The sequence below is a fragment of the Fundulus heteroclitus genome, chromosome 13 (assembly GCF_011125445.2).
Source record: "Fundulus heteroclitus isolate FHET01 chromosome 13, MU-UCD_Fhet_4.1, whole genome shotgun sequence".
Classification (NCBI taxonomy): domain Eukaryota; kingdom Metazoa; phylum Chordata; class Actinopteri; order Cyprinodontiformes; family Fundulidae; genus Fundulus; species Fundulus heteroclitus.
In genome coordinates this window covers 22,044,489-22,061,927 of record NC_046373.1, presented here as the reverse complement: position 1 = coordinate 22,061,927, position 17,439 = coordinate 22,044,489, and the positions used below count along the sequence as shown (strand labels likewise).

Below are 17,439 nucleotides of genomic sequence, written 5' to 3'. Positions count from 1 at the left end.
ATGATTTGCCAATAGAATAAGATCTTTGCACTTAAAATAGGAACAACTCATCTCCATCATCTTATTTCAAGTGCAGGATGTCTAATTATCTTATTTTAGGGGTCAAAATGCTCATTCCATTGGCAAATAATGTTATTCACCTGCTCAAATCAAGGACAAATACACTAACTTTAAGAACATTTTACTTATTTTTAGATCTGTTTTTGCAGTGCTCTTCTGGACTTGTAGACTGCGGAGGTCATTAAGCTGCAGAAAACTCATTAACATGTTTAATGTGGCTGGGTGCATTATCCTGCTGAAAGTAGCCATCAGAAGATGGACACTAGTCATGATAGGATGGACATGCTTAGCGATGATATTCTGGTTGGATATAATCGGGGCTAAGGCGACTAAAGTGTGTCAAGGAAATATCCCCCATATCATTACGCTGCCACCGCCCACCTATACCGCCGATGCCAGGCAGGAAGAACCCTTGCCTTCATGCTGGTTATGTCTGATTTTGGTTAGTGTGTGAGGAGTAGTCTCGGTTGCCTGTTTTAATTGACGAGTGGTGTACAATGTGGTGTGTCAGTCTGCTTAGAGATATGATTTATTTTACATGTTGAGACTGCATTCTGAATATTGTGGTTATAATTGGTTAGAATATGGGCTTTCCATTGCCTCAGTCATCTCAAATGAGTCGCCCATTCTCTACATAGATAAGGCATCTTTCTCCACACAAACTCACTTGTGTAAGTTTCTCTTTTTTGGACAGGACAGTCCTCTTTAGTATCAAAAGATGGTTGTGCATAAAAAGTTGCAGTATTTGAGTAGTTACTGAAATTATCAGATCTGCCTGTCTGGCGTCAACAACCATCTCACTTCCAAAATTACTTAAATCCCTTTTTTTATTCTTCATTCTAATTGGTTTGAACGCCAGTTTTCTGGATGTGTATAAAACAGCACTACTGGGTACAAAAGCTATCAGATCGTCTTCTTACACAAGTTGGCTTACAGGTGTTTTACCAGTCACACACCAGCTGTTATTAGTACACTATATTGTACCAAAAGTATTCACTCACCTGTTTGACTTGCATATAAAATTAGTGTAAAAGTGTTGATGGGAATTTTGACAGAAGTGCACTTGTGTGGTCAGACACTGATGTTGGACAAGAAGGCCTACCTCTCAGTCTCTAGTCTAATTCATCCCAAAGGTGTTCTGTCAGGTTGAGGTCAGGACTCTGCAGGCTAGTCAAAGTCATCCACACCAAACTCTCATCCATGTCTCCATGGACCTTGCTTTGGTGCACAGCCATGTTGGAATAGCAAGGGGCCATCTCCAAATCATTCCTGCAAAACTGGGAGCAAGGAGCTGTCCAAAATCCCTTTGCATGATGAAGTGTTCAGAGTTCCTTCCACTGGAACTAAAGGGCCAAGCCTATCACTGGAAAAACAACACCACCCACCCATCTGCACAGCCATGGAAACCCATTCCATGAAGCTCTCTATGTCTGTTCTTGAGTTTATCTGAAGGCCACATGAAGTTTGGAGGTCTACAGCATTTTACTTTGCAGTAAGTTTGTAACCTCTGTACACTTCGTCTCTCAGCATCTGCTGCCCCCGCACGGTCAATTTACATGGCTGAGTTGCTGTTGTTGCCAGCTGCCTCCATTTTGTTATACATCACTGACAGTTGACTGGAATATTTAGGAGCAATGAAATTTCACGACTGGCAGGTGGCATAAGGAAAAAATTATGCTTCCCCCACTGGGTTTGAAACTTGCAGGGAACTCTTTAAATCCTGCAGAGTGGTTCCTAATTACTTTTTTTTGGAGGGGGGGGATAATATACAACCAAGCATTGAAAAAATATATATAATTCTCATTGTAATGCAATTTTCAACATCTGGGTTGCAAACTGTCTTTTTTTGATTAGCAATGTTTTGTTGAATGATGTGAATTCTATCTAAAATCAAAAAGACTAAAGATGGTGATCCTTTGTCTGATTGTAGATGTGTAAATTTTACTGAAAGGTAATTTACCTTTTAAACCTAGAAACTAATTGTATTTAGGTGGATTAAGGGCAAAAATGGCTCTTTAGATTATGAAGTTTAATCGTAAAGTCAAACTGGAAGACTCACTCTAGGTGCTCCATCATTCCCCGATTGTCTCATCACGTGCCTGTACCCCAGCCAATCTGCATCAAGTCTTCATCCTTCTTCAGCCAATCATGCTGCAGGACTTTGCTTATGAAGCTCTCCATCCAAGTATTCTCCTGAACTTCAGCTGAAGATACTTCCTCCACCCCATCTCCTCCTTCACACTCACAGACTCCACTTGGCTTCCTCGTCTCCTCTGGCCTCCACCACCAGTGTCCGGACCCCAGGGGAAGACTTCACTAATCCTAATCCTAAAATGAACATCCAAGCTCATAGACATTCACAGCTTTCCCATCTTCTGCTGAGAACAAACTTTCTGATTTATATCAATAAATCTTTCCAATTGCCTCTTCTGCCTGTGTGAGTCTCTCCAGGTTGAAATAAAGAATGCCAGGTGTTTTTGCAATGTTTCATAAGGATGGCTGATCTCTCTTTAATTTCAGGCAGGTCGTGGAGAAACAGGGTACACCCCATGATTGAAGAGTTAGGAGAGGCACCTCTAACAGGAACAATTCAGTAGTCTTCCTCTGTCTCTCACATCGCTGTGGAGGAATTTTATCTCACAACCTTTTATAACACAGCATCAGTTCATGAAGGTTTGCCGACATTAATTTCTGTTAACTTGAGGTCCAACCACAAGATTTCAACCAGGTTGAGCTCTTGACTTTGACTGGGCCCTTGCATAACCTTCATGTTATACTTTCACTTGATTTGATGCTGTGTTTGGACTTATTGTTCTGTTCATTACCCGGTTCTGGACAAACCTTAGCAGTTGAGGTGGTCTTGTGAGTTCAGAGCAAGCCCAGATCATTACACCTCCAACACCGTGCTCAACAGTTGTTATGAGGTGTTTTATTTTTGTGAAACAGGAGGTTGTTCAGAGGCTTTGTGGTTCCTTCTGGTAAAAAAAAAAAGGCTCTTCTAACTACAAGCCTTATATTTCCTTTTGTGCTATTTTTAGCACAGACCTATTGTTGCCACTCAACTTTCCATCAGCGTGCTTGCAATAGTCTGCTGGACAACTGCCAAGTCCGCAGCCTTTATGGTCATTATATAACAGTTCTGCTTCAAGAATCATATTTTATTGAATTTGGGGGGGTTTAAGCAATTATTGGTTGAACATTCTTCTGCCCCTTTTTTAAAAAACTGTTTTCTCTTGCACTGTTACATTCTTATCACTGCTGCACTGTATATTGTAATGTTATTTGATTTCAATTACAATCTCATTACATTGTAGTAAGCTGTGTGAAACGAAATTTTGTTTCGTATGTACTCTGTGCATACAAAATTACAATAAAGTTTGTCTAAGTCTAATTAAAATAAAATTAAATGTACACGTGAAATAAACCAATCTGTGCATAATTAACCTATATTTATCAGTTTCAGTTTTTGAATTACTGAAATTAATCAACTTTCAACAATATTCTAATGTATTCAGATGGAGCTGTAGGTTCCTGAAAACATAAACTGAATTTAAAGTAACAGACTATTACTAGAACTACTCAAATTTGTGCGATACTAATATGGCTACCTATGGTGCTTTTAGCTAAATTCATACTGACCCCTAGTGGCAAACAATGATATTTGAAAAAAATGCCTCTTGGAAATTCTAATTTAGGGAAAAACACATTAATTTTATGTCACTAAAGGCATTTATTTCCTTTTATTAAAGAATAATGCCATATCTATTCATGATATGCAGTTTAATTAATGTTCTTCATTCCTGATGTGTGATTTAAAACAAGGAAGTTGTAGTTTCCTGGAAATGACAGCAAGACATTTTTTTAATACTTCTAACAGGAATGTTTTTGTTTGAGTCTAAAAATAGAAAAGGTATTTTTTATTTATGTTGTTTACTGTAAGTGTACTCTGATAACCCGGGAATGCTCCTTTGCCCATTTAAAGGAGAAAACACATTTGACATATTTGAGACCATAAGTCAGAAAAATCGCCTTATTTATTAGTAGTTTTTTTTTAAATAACTGATCTATTTCTTATCTCAAATGTATAAACTCAATAAGCTGGTTTGTCCAGAACATGTATCTCTGAACTGGATCAGGAAGTGTTGGCTTACTGACTGACTCTCGCTGTGTGACAGATTCCCAGCAGCTGCTGCTGCCTACATATGCCAGCTCCTATTTATAAACCAACTCGTTCTGTAAATGCAGGGCTGAAAACCAAAACACACTCAATTACATAACATAGTCTCCATAAACAGCAAAAACCCTCAAGCCAGAACCATGTACCCTTGCCTAGCATGAGTTCTGAAGAACCTAAGATCACAGTGATATCAGAACAAGAGCTGCTCTGGTCGGTTATTTCAGACACACAGGGTTTTAGCAGCACCAAAGCAAAATTAAGTCACTTCATGTGTGATTTCCTCCTTATCTGAAGAATGTTCCCTGTTTCGCTTTTCCTCCCAAGATATATGTGGGCACATGTAATCATATCTGTCAAAATAATGTCAGTATCCTGTTTTCTGTCAAAAGTGAAAATTAGCAAAAGACAAGGGGATCAATTCTGATAAATGTCATAAAATAAAGATTATTATTTTGTTGCTTTTATATGCAGAATATTTTAAATTTCATGTCTGGTTTGATGATGATTTGTTTTTGCGTAACTGAAATGTACAAACACTTTAATGCTAATTTATTTTTATTTTCAAAAAGACAATTAATAATAATAATTAGGGACAAGACACCCTTTCCACAGGATTGTTGTCATCAAACTGTCAAAGTTTGGCTTGAGAAATTCTGTTTTCTTAGGCTAAAGAGTTGCATGGTAATTCATTTAAGCTTTTAGACATTCTCAATCCTGTTGGGTTTACTCGGGTTTCTATTTTCTATTTTTTTTTTGGACTAATAAAAAAACGTATGGCCTAAAGATTTTACAATATTATTGTGTTGAATTATTTTGACAAACATCTCAAGCTTGCACCACTGATGATCACAGCTTCCTGCAGAAATGAAGGCCCAAAGAATAAACCTTTATGTGAACCATTGACTGCATCAAGGTTACAGTATGTACCCTCAATCAATTATTATTACCGTTTATACCAGGTTGGAAATGTTTTAAATCTTCTTTCAGCTGTGTAAAAAATGCAGTATACATTAAAACAGATGAAGTGTTAGTAAAACTATCTCCAGGCTTGCTGCTTCTTCAGGATACCAGAGGGAAAGTAAACTCTAGCTGCTGCTGCTTATCAAATGTACTTGAATAACAAGTGAGCTCATTTATACATCTATAAAAAAAAATGTCAACAATGACCCTGACGAAACAATCGTCATCCATCAATCTGGGAGAAATTAAAAGACGTTCTCCAAACAAACTTAATCTCATCACAATAACATCTATTCAAAAGTGGGAAAGCATTTAGAAAGCTGCCAATCTTCCCAGCAGTGAACAACGCCTGAGGCTCAGATAAAAGGTGAAAACCCCAAGAGCTCCATCACAGACAGTTTTGGGCCTAATTTACCAGATTAAATGCTAAGTTTCTTTATTTCTTTCTTTATTGTTTTAAATGCTAGGTTAATTTAGCCTCAGTGGTGTTTATTATGTTTCAAACTGACCTGCAGGTGTCAATGAAATGAATAATGAAGTCAAAGGGAAACTGACACTGATGGTTTTGTTCGAATAAACGTTACATAACCAATACTGGTGCATCAAATTTGGTTGATAAATATCTATATTTCAAAAGTAAAATCATTAAGCACAAGATAGACCCGTCACCTTGCTTGTTAGTTGCTGGTTTCTAAGTTTTAATCAGAACATGTTAACCAGAAGTCTTTTTCCCTTTACAATAAAGAGTTGTAAAGAGTTGAGTTTGACTTATCTGAAAGAGAAATTACATGTAGGTAGATAAACTCTCTGAATGCCTCTCACTCCTTTGTAAGTGACGGTGCACAACACACACATTTTCTTATATATTTAAATTTTCGTTCACAATTTGTTAAAACCTTTAAATGTCTTGAATAGATCGCATTCGATGGTCCATGCTCACTTGGTCTCGCCTCTGCCCTGTTTACAGCTGACTGCAAGCTCTGCTGTATGTGATGAAACATGAGCCTTCAGGGGTCGTCAGTGTCACAGAAAGATGATCATGTCCGTAGACAGGGATGACTCAAATACTTTCCATCGTCATGTTAGGGTTTCCTCTGTCTACTTTAGAAGCTATAGCTGCAAGCGTGAGGTTAGAAAGCAGCACGGGGAGAAAGATCTCCATAAAATCTGATATTCAGAGTAAAAAGACAGGTTTACCAGCAATTATCAAAACTTATATAGGTAATAATGTCTGTTAAAAAAGCGGATGAAACCGTTGAAAGGAAACCATCGAGCAACAAGAACATCAGGAAGCTGCGTGCTGCGAGCATGGTGTGCAGCCTGACAAGCAGTTGGCAGCAGTGGGTGACGGAGAACGAGAAGAAGCAAGCCAGCGAGCCCAGCGGCTGGGCTCCGTCATCCCTCGAAGGACAACCGGAGGAACCCAAAAAGAACTGGGCCCCTAAAAAGCCTCTTTCTACACAGACCCACCTAAAACCTGAAAGCAACGCAGAGACTCAAATATCATCATCTCAAGGAAGTCCCATCAACGGGAGCGTTCAGACCTCAGAGGAAGCCCCTCAGCCATCTCCCATCAGAACGAAGCAGGTGGTGAAGACCGTGTCCAGCAGCGTCCAGGAGAAAAGTGCAGGCGTCGGCCTCCTGGCTGAGAAGATGAAGAGGGAATCTCTTCCATCCAACGAGGAGATTGACCGACTGCTGAAGAAGAAGAGTTCGCCCACACGGCGCAGGAAGTGCTCCAACATGGTGTCCTCTTTGACGAAAAGCTGGAAGCAGGTGGAGAACCAGCGGAAGCTTGGAGAAGAAGGAGGAACAGGAGATGGTATCAGCTGTGGTCAAGACAAAGAAGGCAGAGAGAAGGACAGAATAAATGAACAAGATGCTCAGAAACATGGTGTGACTGTTTTAAAAGCAGGGGAACAAAGCGACTCTGAGGAAGAGTCAGTGAGGATAAAAAGACCCCAGGTCTCAATGTGAGTACTGTCACCTTGTTTAATTTATCATTTATTGAACAATCCGTCTTTAAGCATACTCCCGTAAGTGCCTTCATAACTTCTCGGATGTTTGAAAAACCTTTTTGCTTCCTCATTGTGTTCACTCAGTGACAAACATATTTGACGTTGTTGTATGCCAGTTGCAGAATGACTATCATTTTCATCTGGCAGTCTGTGCAGTAAAGCCAGTTCTCGATTGAACCTATACCCACCTTTACAGCACAATGTAGCAAATCAAATTTAAAAAGCTTTCTGGGAAGTAGGAATTTTTTTTTACCAAAGGTTTATCAGCTGTATCATAGTTTAGTAAAAATTAGCATAGCAAGAAACATGTGTATCATCAGCATAATGTATGAGAGATGTTGCAGTTATCCTTAATCTGAGCCAGGTGGCCTGAGATTGGAGCCTTGGGGTATTCCACGTGTGCTTTTTGTTTCGTAGTAAGCACTGTACCAGACAACGGTGCCCTCTTTTTCAATCCATCAGTCAGAATTTTGTGATCAACAGCAGCAGTAAGATTCAAGAAAACAAAAAAAGATTTTGATGCAATAGTGTTAAAATGTATATATTTTTAAATCTTTACTATTGTAGTCTTAGTACCTAAAGCACCTAAAAAAGTAAAAATAAAAAAATACTACATCAGTGTATCAGATCCAGTCCAGCTTTATTTCTAAAGCGCTTTAATATACCGTGTAGGACCAAAGTGACCAAAGGAGTTTTATCAGAGCAGTTTCATGGATGGATTTATTTTTTTAATTTGCATTAGCAATGCCGCCCCACTGGAGGATATCAATTTTGTGATTGTAGTACATGTAAGTATAACCTGAAATTACAACAATGACACTTGGAACTCAGTCTTCTTAAAGATCAATGTTTTAATTAATAGGAATTTCTCAAACAATTTACTCTCTTTTCTAAAGGGAAAACTGTGCATCTCTGTCCACAAATTTAGATTACATTAAAAATAGTTATGGGGAATTAAAGATAATAACCAGTAAATTTCTCACCTGCAGCAGAAAACTCTGTTAGCATCCTCCTTTTCAGCTAATGACTGGGATGGTAAAAAAAAAAACACAGATTTCTAGGTTTCTATCCCCCTCTCCCATTCATTTACCTTTTTCCCAGTCAACTGAGTTAGAAACAGAACAGGAAAAAAGAAAGTTGTAAACTTTATGTGTTCTGTTGTCAGAACATGTTTCACACAGGAAGGAAGGACGCATTCTCCATTTCTTGTGTAAAAAAAATCATCAGTTTCTCTATAAATACAAAACAGTCTGCAAACATGAAAAGGGTTCTTAAAATAAGGTTCTTAAATAAACTGCCACGACAATCTTTCAGAACACTTGGGACTTTTGTTACAATTCCAGGAATCTGGACCAAAAACAAAGTACAAAAACATCTCTGCAGAGTATTAAAATGGGTCCACATGAGTCCTGGCAAATACTGACAAATTCTCCCAAGATCAACACTTGAGAAAGGAGAAAAGTCCAATGGAAAGGTTTACTGGACTCTTTAAAAGGGTTCCCTAAGACCTAAGCTAAAATCCATCCATCTTCTAACACGTCTATCCCTATTGGGGTCACGAGGGGTGCTGGTGCCTATCTCCAGCTGTCAATGGGCGAAAGGCGAGGTAACCCTGAACAGGTCGCCAGTCTATTGCAGGGCAACACAGAGACAAACAGGACGAACAACCATTCTCACATAGACTCTAAGCTAAAATAATGAGCCTAAATGTTTCTGTAAATGGTGGTAATTCAACTTAATTGAGAGAATATTCCAACATTTGTATTTTGTGTTTTCAACAGTAAAATATTAGTTTAATATCTATTATGTTAGGGATTTTTCTTTGGGACACAGTTATCTAAAGTAAATTTTTAGATTAGATTAGAATATTCATTTTAATTAATCGTGAGCCTTTCTTGATAATGATAAACCTATTCAAATTTGTACCCACCAAGTAAGATCACATGGTCTTCCTGTTGAACGCTCCTATATATTTTTTCAAGTTTTTAATTTCTTTCCTCTGCCTGTCTACATCCAATGTGCCTCCTAGGTATAAAAAGGAAGCCGAGGATGCCAACAAGATCAATGCCCTTTCCAAGAAACACAGCGCTGTTGGAAACCTGAAGAGCCGCTGGCAAAACTGGGCTGTGGAGCACACAGTTAGCCAGAAACTGAACCCCTTCAGTGAATACTTTGACTATGATTACTCAATGTCGCTTCGCCTGCAGAAGGGCGAGGAGGGTTACGGACGTCCAAAGGAGGGTACAAAGACCGCAGAGAGGGCCAAACGAGCCGAGCAGCATATCCACCGTGAAATAGATGACATGTGCTACGTGATCAGGACTATGGCTGATCCGGACCCGGACGGAAAGACCCGGGTCACATTTGGACAGCTTTTTGACAGATATGTTCGGATCTCTGACAAGGTGGTGGGGATTCTAATGAGAGCCCGGAAGCATGGGAAGGTGGCGTTTGAAGGGGAGATGCTGTGGCAGGGCCAGGATGATGGAGTCATCATTACTCTGATGGTCTGATAGTTACACCCGATGTCACAGACACCAGGAAGCGACAGAGACTGAACAGCTTGCAGGATCCATCATTGTAGATTACCTCAAGAACACATTTGCTGCTGTTCTTAGTAGATCACTTGAAGATGTGTTTTTTTTTTTGGCAATGTTTGTCAATGTCTGAGAGTTTTGCAAAAACCTGCAAATACTGTAATCCTTTGAATGAAGTCTTCAGAAGTGAAACCCAATATTTTCACGACTGAAAACTACATTTGGAGTACCACAGAGATCCTCATTAGCCTTTTGCACTTTATTTCCAGCTTTCTGTCTGTTAATGAGACAGTAAAGATTGAGCAAAGCAGTTTACCAGCACAGTATTCAACGCAAAGATTGCATTTCATTTTCTTTAATGCTACCTTTTGCTCCACCTTACAATTTAATAACCACAATAAAAAGGATCACAGCTGATAACTCAAGTATTTTTGGTCTGAATTGATGAAAATTACAGTATGAAGACAATTATCAGGTAATGTTGGTTCCAGGTAGATTTGTTTTATTGTTTAAAAAAACAGTTGCTGTAAATCATAAATGCTACTGAACCTTCAACCAGAATAAATAAGTACAAATGAGTTCCTTTTTAAGAGGAATGTAAATTATTATAAGCACATTTAACAGACAATTGTACTGTACTGTACTGTACTGTACTGTACTGTACTAATGTTTAGAATTATGGCTCTTATTTGCCAATTCATATAGTTACTATACATTTTCGGCATTAAAGCAACTATTGTTACTCAAATAACAATAGAATATAATATTTAGCATATAAAAACACCAAATGCATCAAAAAAAACAGTAAAAGGTTAAACAAGTCCCAGAAAGAAACATTTACAATTTGAAAATAAATAAACAGCTAAGACGTGTTAGAAATAAACTAACTCAGAAATTAACTCAACCTTTCAATGAAAGCTGCATTTAACAGTAATATTTTCTTTGATGAACTGTCTGCTTGATTTATTTATCTATTTCTACCGAGACCTGTATTATGAAAATCTACTAAAAATAAATTTAAACCAGGAAAAGTTGGTAATGTCCGCTGCCCAAAAACAGCGTTAAGGTTTTCTACTTTAACAAGAGTAAAGTGAGAAAAAAATAGAATCAGACAAAATGTATCATTCGAAACAATCACACTTTTCACTGTTAAGATACTAAACCAAATTCTCAGTTTGACTGTTGTAATAGTATTATGAACGTTAAGTTCACATTTCCCTGAAGTCTCGCATCATGTTACATTTGACAGAGAAAAAAATAAATACAATTAGACACATGATGACAGGAAGCACCGCCCAGAGGCTGTCAATGTGGTTGGTCTCGTTTTACTCAATAACCAGTGGAAGTACTTGTTACATGTTACATGTTTGAGGACACGTCAATACCAGATAGACATAAAAGAGAAACACAGAGCACACAGTCACACAGTCTCTAGGTTGGATGCACCCATTTAGTGTCTTGACTAAGGCAGACAGGTAAGAAATTTCTATTTTTCTTTTTTTGTTTGTTTCCTGAACAATTACAACTACAGAACAGCTCAGAATATGATATGTTTTTCCATTTTGGTTCTATACACAGAATGCGTTTTGCAGCAATCTTTGCTCTTCTCGCTGCTTGTGCTGCAGCTGATCGTGAGTGTCAACGCTGTGCATTTATCTTTATTTAGAGAAACTGGGGGGGGAAAAAAACAACAAATTATATTTTTCTATTTTAAAGACAATTAAAAAACATGAAAGTTTAATCAAATGTGCTTTATTGTCATGAGTTGTCTATTTTTTCTTCCTCCAGTCCGGCCTCACTACTCGTACTCCCCACAGGTGGGGTCAGGAAGTGGGAGCTCCTATTTGCTCAGTGGAGAGGGAAGGATCACCGCTGTGAGAGTTTGGGAATACTACTCAGGGTACATCAGAGGGTAAGTAAGAAATATTTGGATATTCTGCTACGCTTTTGTAAAGAGCATAGTTGTTTAAACTGCATTTCTCTTATTCTCCAGTATCCAGTTCCGGTATGGCTACCTCTGGTCCCCTGTTGCTGGTTATAGAAACGGTCACATGCCCAAGAAATTGAGTTGTTCGATGGAGAAGCCATTATCCAGATTTCTGGGAAGTATTCTAGCTATTTGCAGTCTGTGGTGTTCACCACCAACAGGGGTCGCTCCTTGTATGTGGGTCAGCCCTCTGGCGATTCCTTCAACATGTACCCCGATCACCCTGAGGCCGAGCTGATCTTCATCAGCGGCCGGCAGAGTGGAGGCATCCGCTCCTTGGGAGCCCACTGGGCCATCGTTGATCCATCCTTGAGCCCAACCAACAGCTCTGGAGGATATTAATGTGGAGAGCAGAGGACAGATGTTGTGACATGGAATTTAATGTGCACCTTATTTCCAACACTGATTTAATTATAAAGATGAAATAATATTTTTATACTGTTCTTTTTCATGAATAATTAACAAATCAATAACAAATCAATGATTTATGTACAATTTCTACTTTTATCTCTCTGAAATTAAAGCTGCAATGATCCAGTTTTGTCATACAATAGATCAAGGTTTTAACCATGTTTGGATTTAGAAATAAAGTTGTTCTCATTGGTTTTTGGTTTCGTCTGATCCTTTATTTGACTGTAATAAACGTAAGGGTTTTTTTTTCTTTTAAAGCATAAGATTTTCAACAAAGATATATAAGAGCAACAACAGCTAAAAAATCCAAAAAATTAAACAGGTTAATACTGCCTTTTACTTAAATATATCTGCAAAATATAAAAGATGCTACTTGCAAGAATATATTTTTAACTCCAAAGCTGAAGCTTTTTATGTGAAAACCAAGGTCCTTATTTAGTAAAATGTGTTTAAACCTTTAGGCAGACAAACTGCAGGTAGCATTTCCAAACCTTAGGTCACTATAAAAACTAAAACCAATAATTGCACTTTGAAAATTTGTGACTAAGCATTGCGCAAAAATCCTTCCTACGCAACAGTAGTTTAGTAATGACTGTCAAAATATGTATAGATGTATGGAGCTAAATAGCCCCAGAAATTTATATTTTTAATTAGGGCAAAAGTATTAGTGTTGCCCATGAGCAACCAGTATGTTAGGTGCTAAGCCATTCAGGGATTTATAGACTAACAGAAGTATTTTAAAGTGTCACTGCTTTTAAATTGTTTTTATTGTTTTATATTTGTGCATATGTATTAATTGGTTTTATTTTTGTAACCAGGTTGTAGTGTTTTTGCAGATTTCTGCCCAGGTCCCCCTTGAAAATGAGATCCAGATCTCAACGGGGTTTACCTGGTTAAATAAAGGAAATAAGAAAAATAAAAAATAAAAAAAAAGTCTATTCTCTGAGATACAGGGAGCCAGTGTAAGGACTTTAGAACTGGGGTGATGTGCTCTACTTTCTTAGTCTTAGTGAGGACGCTGGCAGCAGGTTCTGGATCAGCTGCAGCTGTCTGATCCACTTTTTAGGCAGACCTGTAAAAAACACCGTTGCAGTAATCAATTCTACTGAAAATAAATGCATGGATTAGTTTTTCCAGATCCTGCTGAGTCATTAGTCCTTTAATTCTGGAAACGTTCTTCAGGTGATAGAAGGACAACTTTGTAATTGTGTTTAGATACTTTTGAAGGTTTAGGTCTGAGTCCATCACTACTCCCAGATTTCCGGCCTGATCGGTGGTTATTAGCTGAAGCAACTGAAGCCGTTCACTGACGTTTGATCTTTCCTCTATTGGTCCAAAAATGATTACCTCAGTTTTTTTATTCAACTGTAGAAAATCTTGGCACATCCATGCATTGATTTCTTCTAAGCATTTACTCAGTGCTTGAATGGGTTCATAGTCACCTGGGGACATGGTGATGTAGAGCTGTGTGTCGTCTGCATAGTTATGGTACCTGACGTTGTTGTTTTTTATGATTTGAGCAAGAGGGGAGCATGTAGGTATTGAATTGGAGGGGACCCAGGATGGACTCTTGGGGAACCCCGCATGTGATTTATGTGGTCTCTGATGTAAAGTTACCTACTGACACAAAAAAGTCCCTGTCCTTTAAGTAAACAAGACACCCTGTGACATCTGTGAACTTGAAAGAGTACACTTAACTGAACTGCCTGATAACGTTCCATCCATATCAAAGAAAGATTAATGCCTCCAAGTGCTATCTGCCATAGTTCACAGACACACACAAACACACTCACACAATTACACTAAAACACACAGGCACACACACACCGCCTCTACTGTGCTTTTTCCCTTACTCCGCTGCTTCCTGTTTTAGCTGTAGTTTTAGAAAGGCCAGATCAGAGACCTCAAACTGTAGCTTTCTTAGAATTTTTAATGATGAATCTTGGTCTTTCTGTATGTTTGTTAATGTATGAACAAATTCTAGTCAAGGATTTATTTAGTTTATTCCTTTGTTAGCTTAATCCTTTTCCTATGTATGTATGTTTGTTTTTACAATGCCAAATCTCTTTTCAATGTCGCCGCAAGCTGTCTCTGTTTTAGCTCCATAAAGATCTTCTTCTATGTTCTTTAAAAGAGGGATGTGGTTAAGTTTTGTTAAATCCATCAATTTAGATGATATAGTAATACGCAAATATTTAATACTCCCTGACTGTAGTTGTAAATCTAGGGGCTTCTGTAAAGAGCAGTTAACTGCCAGTACTGTAGATTTTGACCAATTTATAGCGTAATCTGAGACTTTTGAGAAATATTCTAGTAATCTAATTCCTTGAGAGAGAGAGAGAGAGAGGTGTTTGAGTGCTGGAGATAGAATTATACAAAATCACCTGCATGAAGACTAATTTTATGCTCTATTTTCATGCATTTTATACCTTCAATATCATTAGTTTGTCTAATTGTTGCTGCTAGTGGTTCAATAAAAATGGCAAACAGTGAGGGGGGAAAGCGGGCATCCTTGCCTGGTGCCCCTCTGGAGACACAAGCTGGAAGATGTTTGATAATTTGTCCTGACACAGGCTGTAGGAAAGCTGTATAAAATTTTTAACCAATTCATTCAAAAAATTTGCAAAACCAAATTCATGTAGAGTAGCAAATAAAAATTTCCAACAAACTCTATCAAACGCTTTTTCTGCATCTAAAGACAATATATTGGGTACAATGTTTTTATAGGAATGATCAATTCAATTAAGTCATCTGCCTGCCTTTGTGGATGACTGCCTTCCTTTAATTAAACCTGTTTGATTAGGGTGTATTATGAGAGGAGTGACTTTATCTAATCGTTTTGCAAGAGCTTTACAGAGTATTTGAATATCCACATTAATAAGGTATATGGAACGATAGCTGGTAGGAAACAAAGTATCTTTGCCTGGCTAAAGCAGGAGAGTAATGGTAGCAGAATTCATATTAGCCAGGAATCTGCCATTTTCCTGAGTTTCCTGCAACATGCTGTGGAACGTTGGTGCCAGAAAGAACTCTTTATAAAATTCTGCTGGGAATCCATCTGAACCTGAAACCTTTTTATTGGGAATGCTTTTTAGAGCTTCCTGAACTTCGACTGCTGTCAGCAGAGAATCCAGGGTCATCGTTTGACTATCTGATAGTTTAGGTAGAGTTATTTTATCCAGAAATTGCTCAATGTCATTTTCTGATGAGTTTATCTGGAATGTGTATAATGATTTGTAGAAATCTCAGAAGGTGTTGTTTATACTTTCAGGATCATATAATGTATTATCAGTTGAGTCTGTAACTGCAAATATAGTTGTTTTTTCTTTGTTAATTGTTAGCTGATTAGCTAAGAAGCTTCCTGACTTATTCCCATGTTCAAAGTTTTATATTCAACGTCTTTGTATAAAAAGACTTTGTATTATTTTGCTTTTTAATATATTCATTTAATTTTATTTTGCTTTACGGATTTTACCCAGCTTTCTGTCTCTCTGGGAGGCTTCTCTGTTATTTTTTTCTTCTAATTCCTGAATCTTTTTGTTTTCCAACTTCTTTTTATGAGATGAGAATGAAATTATTTTGCCTCTCATCACTGCTTTCCCTGCCTCCTAGAGGATAGATGCTGATGTCCCTGGTAGATCATTGTACTGCAAGCATGAAGTCCACTCTTCTTTAAAATATTTGATAAATTCTTCATCCTTAAGCAATGATGTATTAAATCCCCAGATTTTGTTTTGTGGGGTTACTTTTTAATTTATTAACGTTAAAGACACAGGAGCATGATCACTGAGAGTTAAAGGATAAATTATAGCATCTGAAACGTCAGACAGGAGCGAGCTGCTGATTAAGAAATAATCCAAACAAGAGTAGGAATGATGGACATTTGAAAACAAAGTATATTCCTTACTGTTAGGATGAAGAGACCACCATGCATCACAAAGACCATAATCGCTCATGTATTATTTGACTGCATTTAATGATTACCAACTGCACTGAGTCCCTGTTGTATTCAACCTGTCTATTTCCTCATTTAGACGAAAATTGAGGTCGCCTGAATAAACAGAGGGCAAGTCAGGTGTTTTGAAAGTGCATGGAATAGTTTGTGAAAGAATAAATGGTCAATCTAATTTGGGCCATATATACTGACAAAACATAACTTTTGGTTATGAATGGATATTTTTATTATTATGAATCTACCTTCAGGATCTATAATTTTGTTTTTGTGGGTTAAAATTAGTACTCCTCTTTGTCTAGAGTTATAGCAGGCATCAAACACATTAGGGAACTCAGGTGAGTTAAGAACGTTTACAGCTGTCGCTGATTTATGAGTTTCTTGCAAAAAGAGAACAACTGCCTTTAATCTTTTGAGCTGGTTAAAAATCTTCAACTTTTTCTCTCCGTGCCAGCTCCATGCACATTCCATGTCATAAACCTGCTTTGAATACCTTATGAGGCAGAGTTTATATTTACAATATATTAATACGACACAAACCCAATATTCTTTTGCCATTATTGAACTTGTTAAGAGACATCTTGTTTTCAACAATTTCTTATTTAATAGAACTTGATAAATGCAGTACATGAAAGGTTATACAGTTTCACACTAACTTCTTTATAAAACCTCTGCTGCCCTTTTTCTAAAAATAGCCCCTTGAAATTCCAACGCAGAGTTGTGTTTCATTAAATTTACTGTGCTGCCTGGTTTTCAGGAAGACTTCTTAAAAAAACATAAGCTTTTCACATGTGTAAAGGGTGTGTTGATCGACAGGAAACTGATAAAAGTTGTACATCTAGATGTTGTCCATGTCATTGTTGAACTGCGCCTCCAGTGGTCAGATGGTTGGGTATTTCTCTTTCACAAATGACGTGACGGGATGACAGGAATCTGTCGCTCCGGAAGTCATTCCCGTAATTGACTTCCTGATGGTCATGTTTGACGTCATCTGAGGAATGAGACATGTATGACCAAACGCCTGAACCACAGGGACCAAGTGAAGTTGGCATGACGGGAGAGTTTTAAACAGGAAAAGTTTGTACTGTCCGTTGCTCCAAAGCAGCATTAAGGTTTTCTACTTTAAATGAGAAAATAAATTAGACTTTACAAAATTAATAATTTAAAACAATCACAGTTTTCACTGTTAAGATACTAAACAAAATTCTCAGTTTGACTGTTGTAATAGTATTTTGATCATTAAGTCCACCATTGCAAATTTCCCTGATGTCTGACATCATGTTAGTTTTGACAGAGACAAAAATAAATACAATCAGACACATGATGACAGAAAGCAC

At 37.7% G+C, this 17,439-nt stretch overlaps 2 protein-coding genes across 2 annotated transcripts; both read left to right on the top strand.

Moving 5' to 3' along the window:
- The first annotated feature begins 6,260 nt into the window (after nt 1–6,260).
- Nucleotides 6,261–10,177, top strand: abrab (actin binding Rho activating protein b). The gene is made up of 2 exons (XM_012870399.3): nt 6,261–7,170; nt 9,245–10,177. Exons 1-2 carry the CDS (start codon nt 6,425–6,427, stop codon nt 9,726–9,728), a joined length of 1,230 nt encoding a protein of 409 aa, XP_012725853.2. The 5' UTR covers nt 6,261–6,424; the 3' UTR covers nt 9,729–10,177.
- Nucleotides 10,178–10,280: 103 nt separating this feature from the next.
- Nucleotides 10,281–12,345, top strand: LOC105931688 (zymogen granule membrane protein 16). Its single transcript, XM_036145358.1, is given in 4 exon segments — nt 10,281–11,227; nt 11,331–11,383; nt 11,541–11,800; nt 11,803–12,345. Coding segments are annotated over 4 exon segments (627 nt in total). The 5' UTR covers nt 10,281–11,192; the 3' UTR covers nt 12,082–12,345.
- The last annotated feature ends 5,094 nt before the right edge of the window (nt 12,346–17,439 follow it).